At 46.0% G+C, this 19,992-nt stretch overlaps 9 protein-coding genes across 9 annotated transcripts; 6 read left to right on the top strand and 3 right to left on the bottom strand.

The window, feature by feature from the left end:
- Positions 1–22: 22 nt before the first annotated feature.
- Positions 23–1,373, top strand: N7478_009390 (uncharacterized protein; the record flags this gene model as incomplete). The annotated part of the gene is made up of 2 exons (XM_056925604.1): positions 23–85; positions 153–1,373. 2 exons carry the CDS (start codon positions 23–25, stop codon positions 1,371–1,373), a joined length of 1,284 nt encoding a protein of 427 aa, XP_056774974.1.
- Positions 1,374–1,411: 38 nt separating this feature from the next.
- On the bottom strand, positions 1,412–3,106 carry N7478_009389 (Amino acid/polyamine transporter I; the record flags this gene model as incomplete). Its single annotated transcript, XM_056925603.1, has 3 exons — positions 1,412–2,007; positions 2,069–2,513; positions 2,573–3,106. 3 exons carry the CDS (start codon positions 3,104–3,106, stop codon positions 1,412–1,414), a joined length of 1,575 nt encoding a protein of 524 aa, XP_056774973.1.
- Positions 3,107–5,382: 2,276 nt separating this feature from the next.
- gliT (thioredoxin reductase gliT) lies at positions 5,383–6,449 on the top strand (the record flags this gene model as incomplete). The annotated part of the gene is made up of 3 exons (XM_056925602.1): positions 5,383–5,774; positions 5,829–6,135; positions 6,207–6,449. 3 exons carry the CDS (start codon positions 5,383–5,385, stop codon positions 6,447–6,449), a joined length of 942 nt encoding a protein of 313 aa, XP_056774972.1.
- Positions 6,450–7,519: 1,070 nt separating this feature from the next.
- N7478_009387 (GTP-binding protein Obg) lies at positions 7,520–9,196 on the top strand (the record flags this gene model as incomplete). The annotated part of the gene is made up of 1 exon (XM_056925601.1): positions 7,520–9,196. One exon carries the CDS (start codon positions 7,520–7,522, stop codon positions 9,194–9,196), a length of 1,677 nt encoding a protein of 558 aa, XP_056774971.1.
- A 389-nt stretch (positions 9,197–9,585) lies between these two features.
- Positions 9,586–9,804, bottom strand: N7478_009386 (uncharacterized protein; the record flags this gene model as incomplete). The annotated part of the gene is made up of 2 exons (XM_056925600.1): positions 9,586–9,674; positions 9,705–9,804. The coding sequence occupies 2 exons, from the start codon at positions 9,802–9,804 to the stop codon at positions 9,586–9,588; spliced, it is 189 nt and encodes a 62-aa protein (XP_056774970.1).
- Positions 9,805–10,609: 805 nt separating this feature from the next.
- On the bottom strand, positions 10,610–11,014 carry N7478_009385 (uncharacterized protein; the record flags this gene model as incomplete). The annotated part of the gene is made up of 3 exons (XM_056925599.1): positions 10,610–10,707; positions 10,739–10,874; positions 10,913–11,014. The coding sequence occupies 3 exons, from the start codon at positions 11,012–11,014 to the stop codon at positions 10,610–10,612; spliced, it is 336 nt and encodes a 111-aa protein (XP_056774969.1).
- A 178-nt stretch (positions 11,015–11,192) lies between these two features.
- On the top strand, positions 11,193–14,367 carry N7478_009384 (ssDNA endodeoxyribonuclease RAD1; the record flags this gene model as incomplete). The annotated part of the gene is made up of 7 exons (XM_056925598.1): positions 11,193–11,237; positions 11,296–11,473; positions 11,531–11,618; positions 11,676–12,275; positions 12,330–13,401; positions 13,466–13,526; positions 13,589–14,367. 7 exons carry the CDS (start codon positions 11,193–11,195, stop codon positions 14,365–14,367), a joined length of 2,823 nt encoding a protein of 940 aa, XP_056774968.1.
- Positions 14,368–15,022: 655 nt separating this feature from the next.
- N7478_009383 (MFS transporter) lies at positions 15,023–15,230 on the top strand (the record flags this gene model as incomplete). The annotated part of the gene is given in 2 exon segments (XM_056925597.1): positions 15,023–15,178; positions 15,195–15,230. 2 exon segments carry the CDS (start codon positions 15,023–15,025, stop codon positions 15,228–15,230), a joined length of 192 nt encoding a protein of 63 aa, XP_056774967.1.
- Positions 15,231–15,507: 277 nt separating this feature from the next.
- N7478_009382 (ankyrin repeat domain-containing protein) lies at positions 15,508–19,644 on the top strand (the record flags this gene model as incomplete). The annotated part of the gene is made up of 2 exons (XM_056925596.1): positions 15,508–16,591; positions 16,646–19,644. The coding sequence occupies 2 exons, from the start codon at positions 15,508–15,510 to the stop codon at positions 19,642–19,644; spliced, it is 4,083 nt and encodes a 1,360-aa protein (XP_056774966.1).
- Positions 19,645–19,992: the final 348 nt, after the last annotated feature.

Below are 19,992 nucleotides of genomic sequence, written 5' to 3'. Positions count from 1 at the left end.
TACCCGCAGCTAATATCACGTTATGACTAGCGCCCGGAAGCCCTTGCGCCTAAGAGCTGCGTGCAATCAGTGCTATGCCGCAAAGGTAAGGCTGCAATTGTCAGCGATGCAAAAACCCCGGGGAATATGATCTAACCCCGACCTATTCACAGCTCCGCTGTAGCGGCGAAAAGGAAGGATGTGACCGTTGTCGCCGAAATGGACTTTCTTGTGAATATCAGGTGTCGATGGTAGGTCGGGCATCGAAGAAACGACGACCAGACTCGAATTACCAAATTGAGCTTGAACCTCCTTCCCAGCATATACCGGATGCTTGTGTGTTAGGAGATCTTACTGGTACGGTGGATGAAATGATGAATGATGGACACGAGCCGCCTTTTTTCGAAATGGGCAATTTTATATCGTACTCTACCGGGTCTGAGACCGATGCTGATTTGCAAACACTATTGAATGACTACCCTGATTTACCGTTTCTCTCTTCCGGCGCAGCTCACTCCTCAACGGCGTCGGAGCACTTGATAACTGGGCTCCATCGTGATATTAATGAGACATCGAGCTCCGAGGGTATATCCAGGACTCCTGGGACACAGCAAATAACGCAGGTCACTCCACATATACCAATCATACCTGAGAATCAGACACTGGAGATCGTGCGATCACGACTAGCAGAACAGACCGATTCAAGGGTCCCTCCAGTGTATCGTGACCGTTCCAAAGTCTCACAGTACCCACATGCAGCGGCTTTAATGAGAATCATCGAAGGCTTGGAAGAGCAACTTCAAATATCTACTATTCCAATTGATCAAGCAATGCGGCTAAATCGACGGGCTATGGCTAAGATCCGAGAAGTAGGGGATACCGAGGGGTTTCGTCAATGCAATAGTTGTCCACTCTTGGTAATGACAATTATGGACTTAGTACTGGGACTATATGAGCTCGTCATTGTATCTATTCATCATCCATCAGATCAAGGCGATTCTTTGTCTCCACTAGATCCCAATACTCAGAATTTTGAGAGTGGGAAATTGAGTGATACGTCCAGGGCCAGTCCCAGATCGAATATTAGTGGAGATTCAGGGCCGCCAATATTTCAATTTGGATGTCTTGAATTCGACCCCGATGAACAGGAGATGTTTCGGATTGCGCTTGTGCGACGTGATTTGAGGAGATGTGTCGAGACTCTCCAGTGGTGTGGGAATGAGGTTCTGCCAAGGCATAATAGACAGGTTGCGAGTCTGCGTGGAAGTGATGACGGTGTATCTCGACCGGCGAAAGTGTCAAGTGGTGCTGTCCAGACTCAGTGGTATCAAGAGATGGGGCATCGGGCTAAGGAGATTCTGGTTGCTCTTCCTGCTAAGTGTGGCCATCAGTGAGGAATTACTAAAAGCGCCTTGGTCATCATGCGCTTTGATCAGCCCCAAAGGATGTTCAACCTACGCCACCCAGTAACTGGAGGTGGTATTTGTTCGGGATTATCATTCGCGATATTAAGAAACATGCGAATGGGTATCTCATCAAGATGAATAAGTCGAGTCTTCCGCCAGAGTTTGTAGCCAAAATAGAGCGTCAAAATGAGCGGTATATTGAAATATGACGAGACGAAAGCCCGAGGGCTCCAGTGGCCATCTATAAAGATGAAAAACCCACCGGTAAGCAGGATGATACCGAAGGAGGTCAGTGCGAGCCAGGCAGCGTAGGGCTGAAAGGGACTTTTCCATGGAAGCTCATTACGACTGATATTCTGTCTTTTGCAGCCGTAGAAAAACCTCAAGTAGATGAGTTGGATATTTATCCAGTGGATTAAAGAGGCGGCAGACACCAGTTCTTGTAACCAATCGAACACGGTAGAGGCAGATGATGAGAGAGTCATATAGCCTAATGCAATAAAGGACCCGACAGCGGCAACAGCAATCCAAGGAACGCCGAATCGATTTAGCCGAGTGAAAATCACGGGAGCATGGCCTTCCTGAGAGAGGCCGTACAGTGTTCTAGTTCCAACCAGCATGGCTTTTTTTTGAGATCAGTAATGGTTTAGTGCCTCTTAAGGTGTGAAAAGGATTCTCCTCACCAGAGTTTGCAGCACTCCATGCGCTTGTCACGACTATAGCATTAATTATGGAAGGAACCACTTTGATACCGACGTTCGTTGCAGCGATCGCAAAAGGGGATGCCCCCGCATCTCCAGAATCAGACATCAACTGATTATCATCGGATGATATAATGAGGCCCATGAAGAACATAGTGATTAAATAGAATATTAATATCCGCCAGAAGACACGCTTAGCAGCTTTAGGAATATTGTAACGCGGGTTTTGCGTCTCAGCAGCTGCAATAGATATGTTCTCAACATTGGAAAATGTATAAGCTGCGCTACTGACGACACGCCAGAATCCAAGGAACTGTCCCCATGAGCCACCAATACTGAGAAATTGTACAAAGGGCCCGGGATTTTGCCAGTATTGAAATCCGATTGAGGTTTCTTTTGGATTTGCACCGGATGTTATACAAAGGCTCTGTAGGAAACGATTAGCTCGTTCAACTAATTATTTTATCGCAGGGGCTGGGGATTAACAACCATTATATTTAATCCGACTATGAGAGCAATCTTCAATAATGCGAAAAAGAACTCTAATTCGCCATACACACTGATGAATAGCGTATTGCTGATGATCAAAAATGCACCAAAGATACTAATCCACAATGCATGGTTTATTGGAGACCAGAAGTCGATGATGATTGCGCAAGCAACCAATTCAGCAGGTAGAAGGATGGCATTTGCATAAACGCTATTCCAGCCTTGAGCGAATGACAGTGCAGGATCAACTAACCACTCCGCATGTCGGATTATACCACCTGATAGAGGAACTAAGGCGCTCATCTCGGCGACTGAAAGAACCACGCAGTATATGAGGGTGCCCACGATAGAATATGCGAGCAAAGTTCCCAGCGGGCCACCCCTTGCTAGAGATTTGCCTGTTGCGAGGAATAATCCGGTGCCAATTGTCCCAGCCAGGGCTATCATTTGAATGTGTCGCTGTTTCAGCCCTCGCTTGGGATTTGCTAGTTCAGAGAAAACTCTTTCCTCTTTTTGGTTGGTGGGAGTCATTGGGAAAGTACTCCTCGGATCAGATGCTATATCTGCATTGTCTTGATTGTGAATGTAAAGAAGGGAGATGGGGATACAAGACTGGGCGATGTTTGCTTTGTTTAGTTGCATTCTAATTCGCTTAATCTGAACCGGAAGCTCCCTTGCTTAGCCACATCTGCACTAATTGTAAATAGCTTCATTTAATTCCGCATTTCCCTTTTCATTATGTTGATCATGTCTATGGTACATTTTCCCCTCTTTATAATTCAATAGGTGGCCCTACTATATCAAAGGATTATGGTTTATACAAATCCTGATATACTTTTGATATTCGAATACAAAAGGCCTGAAGGTACATAATGATTGCAGTATAAGTATAAATACACACCAGGAAGCCTCCCTTCCGGTTGTTGTGGATCTCTGTGCGTAATAAATAAGGGTCCAAGTAAAGATGCGTGACAGATTAAGAAAAATGCTGGTGGCATGAGATCGCTAGATGTTCAAGAAAGTTTAATGGGTGGAGTGCAATATCTTGGTTCTGCTTTTCTTACTTCATAAATCGCGAATGCAGTAGAACGCCATATAAATAATATGAAGTTCTGATAGAGTGAACCGGATTCTGGAGGCCCAATGGTTGTTTTGGGACATGGACGGGCAGATTAATGATACTAGATTGGGGTGATACATTTTCATATCATTCCTCCAACGCCTGGGAGACTTTATTTGTGAACTGGTGTTAATCTTCTCGTGGACAAAAATGCCTCTCTGCTTGGCAGACTTTCTACTGAATTGGGGTCTGCTTGATTTTGCAATCTACCAAAGAGTACTTTACTCAAGAAAGCAGAAGCACGTCACCACATCAACGTATGAAAGGGTCGTTGATGCCAATTCACTCCTTAGAATCAGATTCAATCCTATTCTCAAGTTTGTCAAAAGACCTTGAAACAACTTCCAAGTTATTCCTCACCCAGACTTTGAAGTATCGTTTTGGGATTGGTCTTGATGTAGGCGTCTCGAAGTCTCCGAGTCAAGGGCTGGCATTTGAATTCCATAGGTCTACCCTGTGTTCGTCATGGCATTTCCATAGTAATGGAGAGCAACTTTGGAATATATCAACCATTAAACTGCGAAATTAGGCAGAGTATCATAAATTTCACGACGAGGTAGTAGAAGGCATACAAGCCCAGGGGATCCCATCAAACCTTTCGGGCCTGAGTTTTAACTATAATCAGATCACCAATTTCACATCCGTCGGGTTAATCATCGCTCACTTCTAGTATTCCTTGTTCTGGTTGGCCAGCGTATCTAACGCTCTTCTTCGGCGACGGAATTTCATTTGTTTTCGTTAGAACGCTAGTACAGTTTCCAAGGTTAGTTCGAGATGATGAAAGGCAGTATGAGTGTCAGCACGGTTCATAATAGTATACAGGTTAGCATTTTAGCATTGGAAAACTTCAAGTTAAAGGAGAATATCATAGCAACGGAACTTAAAGTGAACTCTGGGATCAGTTTCAAGGTTAAGCTAAGAAGAATTATGTATGCCATCTAGCTAGCTTGTGGAAAATACAGCCTTCTAGCATGATGAATCCTCGTGGCCTTTTACGGGCCTCGGGCTTTTGAAGTATACCGGGCTTGCACTTGTGTGCCCGGCATCAAGGGACCGAAGCCAACGGCAACGGGCCGATGCGAACGAACTCAATTTTGATGACAAAAACGTACCTCAAAAGGAATTGTCGGTAAAACAGACATTGACATTATTCAAGTTCAATTGCGATGATGGAGAAACTGAGGTCACAATAATGAGTTCTTGATCGTGCTGACGATATTGTAGTATCCAATCAAAGTTTATGAGCACGCTCTGCGCTACGAATGCCAGTACTCTGTCAAGTATAGTGCACAACCTTGGATCCCTCTCTGATTTACAGGGCACCGCATTCTCATCTTATAAGTGAATTGTCCTTGTTGGTTCCCATTGGTTACACCATGGGAACTTTAAATGTCTCCGTCGCGAATGTTTCCGTTGCAAATGTCTCCGATTCGAGATTAAATAGCCCCCATCTCTAGTTAGAAGGGTATGTGGATCGACAACTACTACAAATCATATAGCTCGCACCTCTTACTCATATCAAACATCGATAGAATGTCTCCGACCGAAGCCCTTGGTGCCATGATCCAATTTCTCCTTTTTCTTCTTTTTTTAGCCCCGTGGGAAGTACATAAAGTTGTGACGTTCCCCGGTCCAACTTCTCATCTTCTCATCGTATTTTCACACTCAAACACCGTTGAAAAGCAACATGAATATTTTCGACGTCCTAATCATCGGTGGTGGTCCAGCGGGTCTCTCTGTCGCTACTGGCCTTGCGCGTCAACTCCATCAAGCGGTTTTATTTGATTCGCATGTTTACCGCAACGCTCTCACTTCTCATATGCACAACGTTGCTACTTGGGATCATAAGTCGCCAGCGGAATTTCGCCAATCAGCCAGAGACCAACTAATGTCCCGCTACGATACAATTCATATTGAGAATGTCGAGATCAAAATTGTCGAGCAGGATGGGAGTGGAGGCTTCAATGCTATCGACTCTCAAGAGCGTATGTGGAAGGGCAAGAAGCTAGTCATTGCTACTGGAGTTCGAGACATCTTTCCAGATATTCCAGGCTATGGACAGTGCTGGGCACGCGGAATGTAAGCCTTACCCTGTCTGGGTTTGTTTCATTTTGCTAACACCTTGCTACGCAGTTTCCATTGTCTTTTCTGTCACGGATTTGAAGAACGAGGCGGCGAGTCTGCTGGGGTTCTCGCCATTGATGATGTAGCGAATGTAAAGTTAGCGATGCATTTGGCCCGTATGGCTAGACGATTTGCACCCATCGTCACAATTTACACACACGGTGCAGAGGAGCTTACGAAAGAGCTCGAGAAAGCTGTCCATGGAACCGGAATTAAGGTCGACGGTCAGCCTATCGCGCGCTTGATTAAGGGATCTGGTGAATCGGACGTGGAGATAAAATTCCAAGATGGAACCCAACGTGTGGAGGCATTTTTAGTATGTATTCTCAACCTGCAGCTGCAAGCTGCGTTCGAGTGTAACTCGTGCTGGATACTAACTGCCTATAGTCCCACAAGGCTAAGACAGAGGTCAATGGCCCATTCGCTGACCAACTTGGATTGAAGTTAACAGCGGGTGGCGATATCGAGACTGCACAGCCGTTTCACAGTACCTCAGTTCCAGGGGTATTCGCGGCTGGTGACTGTGCTACACCCCTCAAGTCCGTAGTAACAGCTATGGCTGCTGGAGCAATGGCAGCTGGTGGGTTGGTTGGACAGTTGCAGGCGGAAATTTATGCGGGGAATCAGTGAAGATGTTGGCCACGTTGGAATTTTAATTAGGTGGCTTGGTTTATATACTCGAACATTGGAATCTGTGGACTGTATTTAAACGCCCCTGAATTCCATGGAGAACTAGAATCGCATACATGATCTGAAGCGTGATACTTCCACTCCAATTTTGCGTACATCCTCAATACAACGTGGAAATGTTGAAATGGGAAATTTGAGAACCTGTAGCCAATACAAATAGATCAACAGTGGACTCGTTGAGGGGTGATGGATTATAACCATCCTGAATCTTTATAGAGGGACAATGTTGAGTAGCTTCTGGCAGCCTTGATACTGCCCAGATGAACCGCCCTAAAGAGCCTCTCGGCTGCTTCACCAATCAAATTGCAAGAGACTACAAGCAGCGACGCTAACGGGATCATGTGACCCTGTCCGTCTCTCCCAGGCTATAAATGCTTCTCTCTATCTTCTCTCTTTCCTCTTTTTTTCTTTCTTTTCCAGCTCTCTTTGCCAATTGGCTTAGATCAAGTGTAGTATCTGTTCTTTTCAGTTTAATCTCTGAAAGTTTCCTACGGGAAACACTTTGATTATTCTCATTTTTGGATCCCGCGACCAACCTCTGTGCTTGCGCACGTTGGTTGCACAGTGTCATCGGGCTTACACTATCCCCGATCGACGCGAACCCTTTTTCATCAACTGTATCGGCTTGTCCGGTCGCTTGGAGAAGAATGTAGCTTAGTTCATGTCCACTTTGGAAAGTGAACGAATCTCTTGTCCTATTGTAGTCCTGCTAGTAAACATCCAACCCGTAGCTCAGCTCTTGATACTTGTTCATATTCGCCGCGGCTTATCTCCATGTGACTCTTATCGGTGGAGCTTGAGATTTGGTCATGATTTGAAGCTGGACTCATCTTGCATCGCTGCGATTCAAGTTTAATCTTTCTTCTGCTATCAACACGGCCCCTGGCACTCAATGAAATGCGAACCGACATGAAATAAAATTGCACCCATCCCGTGTCCGGTATTCCTACAATATATCCCAGTATACAGTCACACTCAACGTCATGACAAGAGGTTGCCTGTTTCTTTCAATGCGGCCATTCGGGGCTCGCCGACTCGCCTACTCCCAAATCCTCCTCCCACAACCCCTTCGAGCCACCATCCCTTGCTCAAGGCGACAAATCACACAATCCAGCGCCTCGCAACCAAGCGGTACTCCTCACAATGAGTCCAAAGATTTGTCACATTTGAATCCGCCGCCCGAAGATTATTCACGATTCATCTTCCAAGATAAATGCTCCGTTACAATGTACGCTGGCCCTGGTGGGCATGGCTGTGTGTCTTTTCTGCGCGAAAAATACATTGAGGAAGGACCTGCCAATGGAGGTGATGGTGGTAGCGGCGGAGGTATTTACATCCAAACAGTGGAAGGGCTGACTAGTCTACACAAACTTGCTCGAAGAGGAGTGGTAAAGGCCGGTCGCGGTAAAAATGGACAAGGAAAAAGCAGAGGTGGCCTACGGGGTGACGATATCTTGATTCAAGTTCCAATCGGCACAGTCATCCGTGAAATCGAGCGCCATGACCCTGTTGCAGAGGAGATAGCTCGGAGGCGGCAAGCTTACCTTGAGCAGCAGGCGGAGGGGAGTGAGGAGGGTGAGGAGGGCGCTGCATTCACTCCAATTCGTCTTGATCGCTGGGTTCTCTATCCCGGTGCGAACCCGTCGGACTTTTTGACGGTGAAGTTTCCTCGTCTCAGACCCCGACGACAGGCTATCGCTGCAATGGAGCCCAAAGCACCTATATACCTTGACCTGTCTGAACGCATGGACAAGCCTCTGCTTTTGGCTGCTGGAGGTGCAGGTGGACTAGGAAACCCGGCTTTCGCGACGCGTGACATGGGTCGGCCACGGTTTGCGTCTCGGGGTGAGGGTGGCATGAAGCTTCAGCTAGATTTTGAACTCAAGTTGCTTGCAGATGTTGGTCTGGTTGGTAAACCTAATGCTGGAAAGAGTACGCTCCTTCGATCTTTGACAAATAGCCGTACCCGGATCGGCAATTGGGAGTTTACTACACTGTCTCCGCACATTGGTACCGTCATCGTTGATGACCACAAAGGTCGACCCACGGTAGAGTCCAAGGGCAAGGTCCACCGCAATAACTTTACTATCGCCGATATCCCTGGATTGGTAGAAGATGCCCATCTTGATAGAGGCCTTGGACATGGCTTCCTTCGACACATTGACCGAGCGGGTATCCTCGCTTTTGTGCTGGACCTTAGTGCCGGAGATCCGGTGCAAGAGCTCCAGAAGCTGTGGCATGAGCTGGGTGAATATGAGCGCTTGCGCGATAATGAGCCCCCTAAGCCTTTGGAAGAGGAGCCCGAGGGAGTCATCGATTGGAACCCATCTTCGACTGGACTCCCGGAGCTTGAGGAAGGACGCAATTCACCAATTGAGACAGCGGCTGACTCTCATGCAATCCATCATCAGTTCGATAAACCGGTTGGATCGTTGCCCCCTCTCGCTATGCCTCCCGTTCATACCAAGCCTTGGTTTGTTGTCGCCACAAAGGCCGATCTTGAACATACGCAAGATCAGTATCGGGCTCTCCAGGAGTACTTGTCTGCCGTACAGAATGGGACTGCTGATCATCCATCGGGACATTATGATGGTTGGAAAGAAAAAGTCACTGCTCTTCCTGTGAGTGCCATACGTGGAGAGGGTGTGTCTCGGATCCCGGAACTGGTTATGGAGCTTCTCAATTAATCAGACCCAACCCGCACTTGTATAATAGATAGTATACCTATCAATGTATAATATAGCTTGTAACTTGTACATTCACATATGCACATATAATTCCTCACTACTCTCTACCAAGCGACATATATATATTTACCTATTCAATTTACTAGAAACCATACTGGTCTACTCGAAGTGTAATCGTAGAATGGAAGAGACTCGCCAAATAAACCCCCCAAAGCGTGTCACATTTGGTAAGTTTATATTGAAATGCCCTCTTATCCCCTTGCTGGACAACGTGCTCGCCCCGGAGTCTTGATCCTGCGGTGTGAGGCGCATTGCGAGGTTAAGACGAACATAGTTCCAAACGCCTCAGGCGATTTAACCATACTGGCAGAACCCCTCAGGGCTACATGTCAGCGAGCATGTACTAGGACCGTAGCTGAATACATCAGTGCATTTCTGGCCTTTTCGTAAAGGAATTGATTAGCACGACATGTCCATGCTTAACAGCAGGATAAACCCAATAACATACCAGTCCTTTGGCTGCAGTCTGTACGCTCAAGAAGGCTTCCGGGAGCAGCATGAGCCACCATGATAGTCGTAGCAGCAAGAATGAGAGAGATAGTCTTCATCGTGAGGGTGGCTAACAATCGATGGGTTGATTTGACTAGATTGATGATAAGAAGAAGGATTTGGTGCTGACTTCCACCTCTATTTATACTCCATTTTCGAAATTCAAGCTACTGTGCATAGCACGATGCGTTCAGGTTTCAAGAAACATGGCTATCGAACTCTGTATCTAGGTAGTCTCAACCTGAAATTTACCCCCGGGGCCAGAATTTGAAGGGTAGCATCTAAAAGGCATTATAAGTGTGTAGAGCCCCAATTTTATATGCGGATTGGGGCCGGCCTCGGCCCTGTCAGAGCTTAGTTTGGCCCTCGGTTGCATGTAGTCTGCAGCTAAAACCTTAGAACAAGAATCCCTCAAGTGGAGGGAATTGGACCCTGTCCGAGAGACAAGCGAATTCAATCTAGAATAGATTAGTGATAGGGCCGGACTGAATAGCCGATCGGGGGTTTGTACAGGAATCCCGTTCATAAAAACCAACGACTTCATAAGTAGCGAAATAGTGCAATGTCAATTCAATTCAAGTTAGGAGATCAAGAGCATTTGAACAGAAGCAGGAGTATGGGGTAGTAGTATTGAGATGAAAGAAATCCATCAATTCAAGTTGTTACCTCGGAATGATCCATGTAGGTAGTATAGTATATGTAGTAATGCCTGTTGGAAGTAAGTGTTCAATTATATGCTCTTGTTTACCTACTAGTAGCTATAATATGCAGCTGAACTGCGGAGTGCAGTAGATCCCATCGACCGGTTCATCGGATGTGTCGCGATGTACATCCGACAGGTCTAGCTGGCCCCGGTGGATGGGTCTAGTACGCAGGTCTCTTTCCAATGATTGAAGTACGAATACCGAGCTCTTCGGCACAAAGATCAACTTCAGTAACGACGATGAGGAATGCCGAGGAGACTAGAAAACTAGCGTTTGAAGACATACTCACCGATCCCAGTCTTGCGGATATTTTCTAAACACCACACTCCCCGCCGAAGATGTCCCAGCTTTTGAGCCTTTTCGGTGTTGAGTAGATCACTTCGAGGATTATCCAGGAGATCGGCTTTCCATGATATTTGGACGGTCTATGTACTCGATAGATATAAACTCCGCACTAGTTGACGGACATGACGTAGGTATCGCGGCGGTACCACACCGCCCTAGCGATAAGCATCGGAAGCTTGTCTCTCCAGACCACATCCACGATGGAATTCAAGGATTTCATTGTTTTGCATGAAAAATCCCCAGGGTCTAATCTCAGGGGATGATGCATGGATGGATATGAATACTTTGAGGACGCAAGCTTGGACTGATAAAGGATAACCGCGGATAACCGCTTCAGACAAACAATTCCGAACACAACCTTCTTTTAAGGTAACGCGTCGCGACGCCTGAGACTCGTCATGTCTGAACGTCCCACTCCGCCAGTGAAGCTGTCACTGCCTCTGGTGAGTACCGCGGCTCTTCGATACCTACCGAAGCCATTAATGACAATTTTGGACACAGCAATACCAGCAGGATATCTTTACCGATTTACGTGCCGACGATGAATTGGTCGTGCTTGCCCGCGGCCTGGGGCTATTGCAGCTGATTACGAATTTCCTTCACTTCCACGATGCCGCTGGTAATAATCTTGTGTTGGTGGTGGGCGCAGATGACAGGGAGAATGAGTGGATTGGAGAGGGTACGGGACTTCTGCTGGGAGCGTGATTGTTTGAGATGCTGACATCCAGATGAACAGCATTGTCGGAGCACAATGACCGCACAAAGTCTCCATTGGCTAGGGGACTACGGGTGATTAATACTGAGAAAGCAACAGTGCCTGTTCGGTACGTTCTACGAGCTTGAATGTCCCAAAGCCATCTTGTTATCTAACCATGCTCTAGTGAGGGGATCTATTCCAGAGGCGGTATTCTGAGTGTGACGTCCAGAATACTCGTTACCGATTTACTGTCAAAGTTGCTTGACCCTGAAAAGGTAACAGGTATGGTCATCTTGCATGCGGATAAAGTTGTTGCGACATCCCTCGAAGCGTTCATCGTGCGCATCTACCGTCAATCGAATAAACGCGGATTCTTGAAGGCATTCTCGGAAGCTCCAGAACCATTCACCACGGGGTTCGCTCCGCTGGCTAATATGTTACGCAATCTTTTTCTCCAAAAAGCATCACTGTGGCCTAGATTTCATATTACTGTATCTGAGGCGCTAGAAGGTGATCGTAAAGCAGAAGTCATTGAATTGGAAGTTCCAATGAGCTCTAAAATGCGGGAAATTCAAAATGCAGTTCTGGAGTGTGTTGAGATGAGCGTTGCCGAACTGCGCAAGGCCAACACAGGCTTGGACATGGAGGAATGGACATTGGACAGTGCCTTGCACAGGAATTTTGCTCCGGCGATCAGAAGACAGCTGCAAACCATTTGGCATCGGGTGACTCACCGAACCAAGCAAATCGTTAGTGATTTGGAAGCTCTCCAGTCTATTCTTCAGTATGTATGGTCTCTACAACGGATTCGCGGATGGTTTTGTTAATGATCATACAGTGCTTTGCTTACATATGACGCGGTATCTTTTGTGAAATTCTTGGATACAATCGCAACGGCCAATGCTCCACCACCTGGTTCCAACTCACATAACTACTCGCCATGGCTTTTTCTTGATGCGGCGCATGTTCTGTTCCAAACCGCAAAGTCAAGAGCGTACGAAGGAAAGATTGATGCATCATCTTCAACTACGTTTTCAGCTGCACTGAAACCTGTCCTTGAGCCTCTTCCCAAATGGAATGTGCTGGCAGAGGTCTTACAAGAAATTGAGCACGATGCTTATTTACATCCAATCAATGTCGACGAATCAAATAGCACAATTTTGATCATGTGTAATGAATTGAAAACGGCCCATCAGCTCCGCGAGTATATTGGCACCATGCACACGAAAATTGGGCAAGTGTCACATCCCGGCGAAGAAGACGACTCCACGACCGACGAGTCTTCAGCAGATGTTATGATGAGACGTCGCCTACGAAGCTACCTTGACTGGAAGAAATCACTTTCTAACGTCAACCGGAATCTGTCACAAGCTGGAGAGGAGTCCACGAATTCGAGCGGAACGCCTGGGGCTCAAAGGCCGCAAGGTAGGCCTCCACCTAACAAGCGCCGGCGTGTACGAGGCGGAGGTGCAGTCAACTCGGCAGCCGCGCGTGTACCAAACAGCAGTGTTCAAACAGAAGTTGAACAACCGACTGAAGTTATCAATCTGCTTAATGATCTTCAGCCAACCGAGGTTGAGGAGACACAAAAGATCGAAATCGACATTGATGATCTCGAGGACATGGAGGACTACTACGAATTTTATGAAATGAACGATCTCGTGGTCGTCCATCCCTACGATGGCGACATGGATGAGCAGCTTCTAGAGGAACTTCGACCTCGCTACATAATCATGTACGAGCCGGAATCGGCATTTATTCGCAGGGTGGAAGTCTACCGTAGCTCCCATTCGGGGAGGAATGTGAAAGTGTACTTCATGTACTATGGCGGATCGGTCGAAGAGCAACGATATCTGAGCGCTGTGCGCCGGGAAAAGGATTCATTTACCAAGTTGATTAAAGAGAAGGGTGTAAGTACGACGTCCTTTGCCAGGTACCCGCGCTGCCAGTCAATAACTAACGTTCCCCTTTCAGAATATGGCTGTAACTTTGACCCACGACAAGAGTGCGCAAGACCCACAAGAACAGTTCCTCCGTACAGTGAATACTCGTATAGCTGGAGGAGGAAGGCTAGCAGCTACTGCCTCCCCCCTCAAGTGGTGGTCGATGTACGCGAATTCCGAAGTGCCCTTCCATCTCTCTTGCACGGCAACAATATGGTTGTTATTCCAGTCCAACTTACAGTGGGCGATTATGTTCTCACACCGGACATTTGTGTGGAACGAAAATCCATTCAAGATCTCATGCAGTCTCTCAGAAATGGTCGCTTGTATAATCAAGCTGAAACTATGCTCCAGTACTACAAAAGCCCACTTCTGTTGATCGAATTCGATCAAAACAAGGCATTTACATTCGATGCCTTCGCGACTGGGAGTGTCAGAACCGAGTCTGGATTTTCTTCTACCGGCGCTGCAACTAGTTCCGTAAGCAGTTCGATATCAAACCCATCGAACCCCAAGGGTGCCCAGCATTTGCTGGTCATCCTCACGCTTGCATTCCCACGTCTCAAGATTATCTGGTCGTCATCGCCATATCAAACCGCGGAGATATTTGCGGAACTAAAAAAGAACGCTCATGAGCCTGATCCCCTCCGCGCTGTGCAAATTGGGTTAGATGAAGATTTGACCAATTCCAGTGGCTCGGGTAACGTTATGGCTGCAGCTTGGATTGAGCCCCGTACCTTCAACCAGTTGCCACAGGATATGCTGCGAACTGTGCCTGGTGTTACCCCTGCGGCACTTGAGCGTCTTATTTTGGAGACGGAGAATATAAGTGAAGTAGCTAATATGGATATTGAACAACTAGACCCATTGGTTGGGAAAGAAGCTGCACGGAAAATAGTGGCTTTTTTCCAGAAGAGTGTTTTTGACGACTGATATTACTCCTCTCTTGAGAGCACATACCAGTGAAAATAATGTAACAAACTTTATTTCAATAACTTCAATGGGAGGGCTTTTTAACATCATATTCTGGACACATGAGCCTCGGGGCTATCAACTTTCCACTTGTCTTTCCATCGATGTAGAGCTTACGGTATAGGTAGCGGTGTCATGGGCGGCAAATGTTATCCATAGCCAAGGGGAGGGGGGTTCCCTCAGTGATCGCTATTTTGATAACCTTAACGCCCAAAAGAATTTCTGAATATTTTTGGAATTGAACGAAATTCAATATATTGATCCGGCGCGAACTTACTCTCCCTTCAAGAGAGTTCTAGACAATCCAAGGGGATGCTGATACTCAATCCCGCTTCTCTATCCATACTAACTTGAAACACCTGGGTGTTGCCCCGATGATGGCCATTGTCGCCCGTACCCGTGGAAATTCATTGGTGGGCGATCTCAGCCACATAATTAGCGCCATGTAGGCTGATGAGCCTCGCCAAGACACCTATCAACGAATCTGGGCAAGGCGTTTCACTTACCCCACGTACTGCCAGCACAGCGCGTAAATCCCCATGAACCTTTTCTCTGCAGTCCATTTATCGGATATTGCTGAATCCAGCTCCTGTATATTACTGCCTTCAACTTAAAGATGGCTCTGGCTCTGAGACGGGCCGGGCATCTCAAGCCCGAAATCCGTCTGGCTCAGGCCGTATCAGAGTTTGAGGCGAAGCTTTCGAGAGAGGAGAAAGCAAGATTTAATATAAGAAAGTCGCAGTCACTTGCATCGCCTCCCACTATCCAGGATGTGAGGCTTTTTACAGCAGAAATTGACAGGAACCACGGTGGTCGATGTTTAGCAACTCGATTTATGAGCGTTGTGGAGTCTGTCCAGAAATTTGCGGCGATAGGGGACATACTTATTGGAGGATCGCAGAACTTGATTGCATGTGGAGTCTGGTCGGTAGTGCGACTTTCACTTTCTGTAAACCTTCCTGGGTTGACGCCTCATATATGAAATGAACAGTTACTGACTGTTTGATGTCTTAAAAGCTCATCGCAAAATCGTACACCCAAGCAGAACGACTATCAACGATATTCGTGAATGTTGGCCGACATGCTCCTCGCCTCGAAAAGATGGCCGCCTTATTTCACCATTCGCGAGACTTACAACTTGCTGTCAGTGAATATTTTATTGTGGTCGTTCGTGTATGCTCTGATATGCTGCAATTTACGAAAATGTCAAGTCTGAAGCGGGTGGCATCGTATGTTTCAGATAAGATCTTGATCGAATACCAAATGGAGCTCCAATCCTGGGGCGAAGTTATCAGAGATGAACTTCAAATCGAGAGAGCAAAGAAAAGACAACAAGAGGAAGCAGCCAATTCAAAATCTAGAAACATTTTGGGAGAGCTTTTTCAATCTTCATCAAATCAGGAGAAGTTTCAGGCTAAACAGCAAATTCTGGACTTCTGTTCGCAGTTTGAATATATGACCACATGGAAGCAAAGTCGAAGAATGGGAAATACAAAATTGTTTCGCGACTGTGAAAGCTACAAGGCCTGGAAGTCAGATCAATCATGTTCAACACTTGTATACACAGGAAAGCTCGGTGTTGGGAAATCGGTGATGTGTGCAAATATGGTCGACGACTTGCAAATGCCACTGGATGGCGAGAAAAGGGTTGTTGCTTTCTTCTTTATACGAGATGACACAGCCGAAACACTGACTGCGCGGGCCATCATTGGATCCGTGACCCAGCAGCTGCTCAGCCAAATAGTAGACCCCAAGACTGACAGCGACGTATTCAAAGCTATTTGTGAGTTGTTTCAGACCACTGCTTCCATTGATGACTATCAACGGATGAAAAAGCTACTAAGCCTCGTGCTTATCCCGCAGAGGAAAGCGTTTGTCATCATCGACGGAATAGATGAGTTGAGCAGCTTTCAAATGGGAGTATTCTTCGATCAATTTGGTGATCTGCAAAAAGGTCTCGGCATATCTGTCTGCATATCAACTCGCCAAGACTCCAGCGATGCTATCAAAAGTAGTCGAAATGCTCTTCATAACAGAGTTGTTGCTAAAGTCCCCGATAATGCTACTGAAATTGAAAATTACATTAGCGAAGAGATCAATCGTCGTCTGCGATCGGAAGAGTTGATCATTGGGGACAGGAAACTGATCTCAGAAATTAGCAATGCTTTGTATCGAGGATCTCAGGGTATGTTTCTTTGGGTTTCATTGGTCCTTCAATTTTTGTGTAGAATGGATACAGATCAAGAAATCCGCAATTCTCTCGATGATTTACCACAAGATCTCTCAGAAACATACGCCCGAATATTGAAGAAGTCAAATAAGCCAGGACGATCCTACCAAAGAATAATCCTGCACATGGTATTGGTTGCCCAACGCCAAATGATAATTGAAGAATTGCAGGTCTTACTCAGCGTATCGCCCGGTGACATAAATTGGAATTCGTCCCAACTTATCAACAGCATTTATTCCACGCTCAAATGCTGTGGGGGTCTTGTCACCGTCGACGAAGAAGAGCTCACTGTACACTTCGTTCATCACAGCTTCAAACAATATCTCACTGAATCCCCTGAGCTCGGGGAACATTATTGGATCAGTGTGCATGGTGCGCACCGCCAAATGGCCTATACTATCATCACGTATCTAAGCTACTCGCTCTTCGAGCAGCAGATTTCTTCACAAAAAGTCCCAATTGTGCATGCCCGTCCGGCAGTATCAGAAATCATTCAATCAACACGTTCTCAAGCTGGGTGGATTGGAGATATCGCGGCAAATCTTCTGCAGAGAAAAGAAAAACATGCCTTGCGTATGAATATTGGGAAGACTCTGGCAGAGGTGAGACCTGCTGCGCCTACTTCAAACCAAGCAGTACTAGCCTTCTCGGACTACGCTTCGACGTTCTGGGCTATTCACCTTGCAGAGTCTCTTCCTTTACCTCCAAACATATCACCCCTCCTCCAGAGACTATGCAATCGGAACTTTTTTAGCGCAGAGAAGTCTCAAAAAATACACATTCTCTTTGGTAAGGCTGCAGAGTTCAACCATGTTCTTCTCATTCAATATGCTGTTGAGGCCATGGGCGTTGATGTCAACTGCGCAGTGAATAGCACTGGAAGTACGGCTTTACATGTGGCTTGCGCTTTCGGCCATTATGAGACAGTCCAATGTCTTACTTACATGGATGGTACAAACTTAATGGCGCTTGACTCTTACGGAAAGACGCCTGTCAGGATAGCATGCGATGAAATAAATTTTCAGCTTCTTGAATTCTTTTTTGACGCCGGGATTCTGAGTCAAAGCTCCGAGTTGATGGAACTTACTCTCAGATTGGCATGCACAAGCGGTCATGGAATTATTAACAAAATCTTCAAAGCTTTGCACAGTGATCAACTCATGTTCAATCTTAATGCATCTGGAGATGACTCCAAAACCGCTTTACATCTCGCGATTGAAAATGGACATGACAACATTGCAAAAGCCTTGTTAAGTCTTCCAGGTGTGGATGCTTCACAGTCTGATGTCTATGGCCACACTCCCTTGATTCTAGCAATGAGAGTAGAAAATGATGCCCTTTTTGGGATGTTGATGAATCTTCCCGAGGTGGACATCAATAAGCCTGACCCGCGAGACGAAAGAACACCTCTACAAAAGGCTATAATTCTCAAAAGTGAGACAATCATAGCACACATACTACACAATACCCGTTCGAGATTCCTCATTACCGATTACGGTCAATTTGTTGACTGCTTATCATGGATTATTGACGGGCAAAGAGATTCTCTGTTTAAGGTTTTACTCAATCATCCTGACGTGAAAAGCAATTTAAGGGTTTTCTACCCCATAACAATAAATTTCGTCATGAAATACGGCTATGTCGCTTTCCTTGAGATACTGCTCAGCCATTTTAGTATTGAGCATGCTTTCCAGAGCCCATTTGATAATACAAGCCTCGAACAGGCGATTTCTCATGGGGATAACACCATGCTACGCATCTTTTTTGATCATCCATCAATCAATCTTTATATTAGTGAATATTTGCACTCTGCCGTTAAACTCGGTCGTATGGATATTATGAAAATGCTTATGGCCTATTCCAAAATCGATATTAACCTAGCTGACAAAAACGGGTGTACCCCTTTGTATCACGCTGTTCGGTGTGGCAACATGGGTATGGTGGAGATGCTACTTGATCGTCGTGATATTGCTAATACTTTCAATTTACGGTTGGAACATTCACCACTATGGATTGCTATAACCTCACACTATACCAGAATGGTAAAAAAGCTTCTTAAGCATTATGTCATGGATGACACTGAAATGAGAAATGCGGCGGGGCCAACCCTGAAATTTGGCATTGAATTTGGAGACCAGAGTGTTGTCGCAGTTATTCTAGCCCATTTTGGTACGAGAATTGTTCAATTGAACGCCCGATACAAGTTCTTGCAAGTGGCCTTGAGTAATTGTCAACTCGCCATTGCCAAATTGTTACTTACTGATGTTCCAAGATCCGCTATCGTACGTGACAACCGCGGTAGATCAGCTTTACACTGGGCAATACAAGCTCCCTGGAATGAGAAAAGCGATCGGGTAACCATTATCAGATCCATAATGGAGTTGTTCCCTGTGCTACTTACCGCACGAGATGACGAAAACAACACCTCACTGCACTTCGCTGCCCAAATGAACCTTGACGATGTTCTAAAGCTGCTTCTTCCGTCAACGCGTGAGCTAATAAACCACAAAAATATCAAGGGACAAATACCATTGCATCTGGCAGCTGGCAGCGATGGAGGGGAATCTGTTCTTACACTTCTGGCGTACGCTGCGAACGCCGACATCCCTGACAAAAGTGGATTGAACGCGCAAGACACCGCACTTAGAACACAAAATAAAGAGGCTTGGCACTTGCTAGACAGTTACAGTGCAAGTCTCAAGCCTGAAGATACCTCCAAGGGCAGACTCACACCCTTGCATTGTGCTGCTACGCTTGGCGATTTGTTTATAGGGAGAATTCTTCTCAAAGAGTATCCCCACTTACTCAACTACCAAGAGCAAGATGGAATGACTGCTCTCCATATAAGTGTCCTCCAAAAGAGAACCGACTTTGCCCTTATGCTCCTTCATACAGAATCTGTGATCTTCAATGAAACTGATTCATTCAACAACACTCCGCTCTCATATGCCGAAAAGGATGGAAACAAACAGATACAGGATGTCATTTTGCACAAACTATCTGCATGAATTCTTTTCTCCGATCTTGGCTAGTGATACCTTAAAACGGTGTGCCAACGCTCCTTGAGTGAATTTCAACTGAAGTTGGATTTTTGATTAACAGTGTAGCTAGCATCATGGTTTTCTTTTTTCTTCGATAGGAGCGAATAAAGGGGGCAGCTACCCTAACTCGGCCTAGATAATCAGTGATAGGATTCTTGCGGCTTCAAGGCTATAGTAAGAACGTTTGAAATATGATATTTCGAGAACAACTTGATAATTCTTTGCTTGGTTGTATAGGCCGTGCTATGATATAGAGAAAGCGAGAAGCAATCACCAGCGTAGTTTGTTATTTGCCCATACAAATAAATTTTGCAC

Source organism: Penicillium angulare (assembly GCF_028827245.1).
Source record: "Penicillium angulare strain IBT 27051 chromosome Unknown utg000007l_segment0_segment0, whole genome shotgun sequence".
NCBI classification, from domain to species: domain Eukaryota; kingdom Fungi; phylum Ascomycota; class Eurotiomycetes; order Eurotiales; family Aspergillaceae; genus Penicillium; species Penicillium angulare.
The sequence above is the reverse complement of the archived record's forward strand: the minus strand, read 5'-3'. Positions and strand labels throughout refer to the sequence as shown.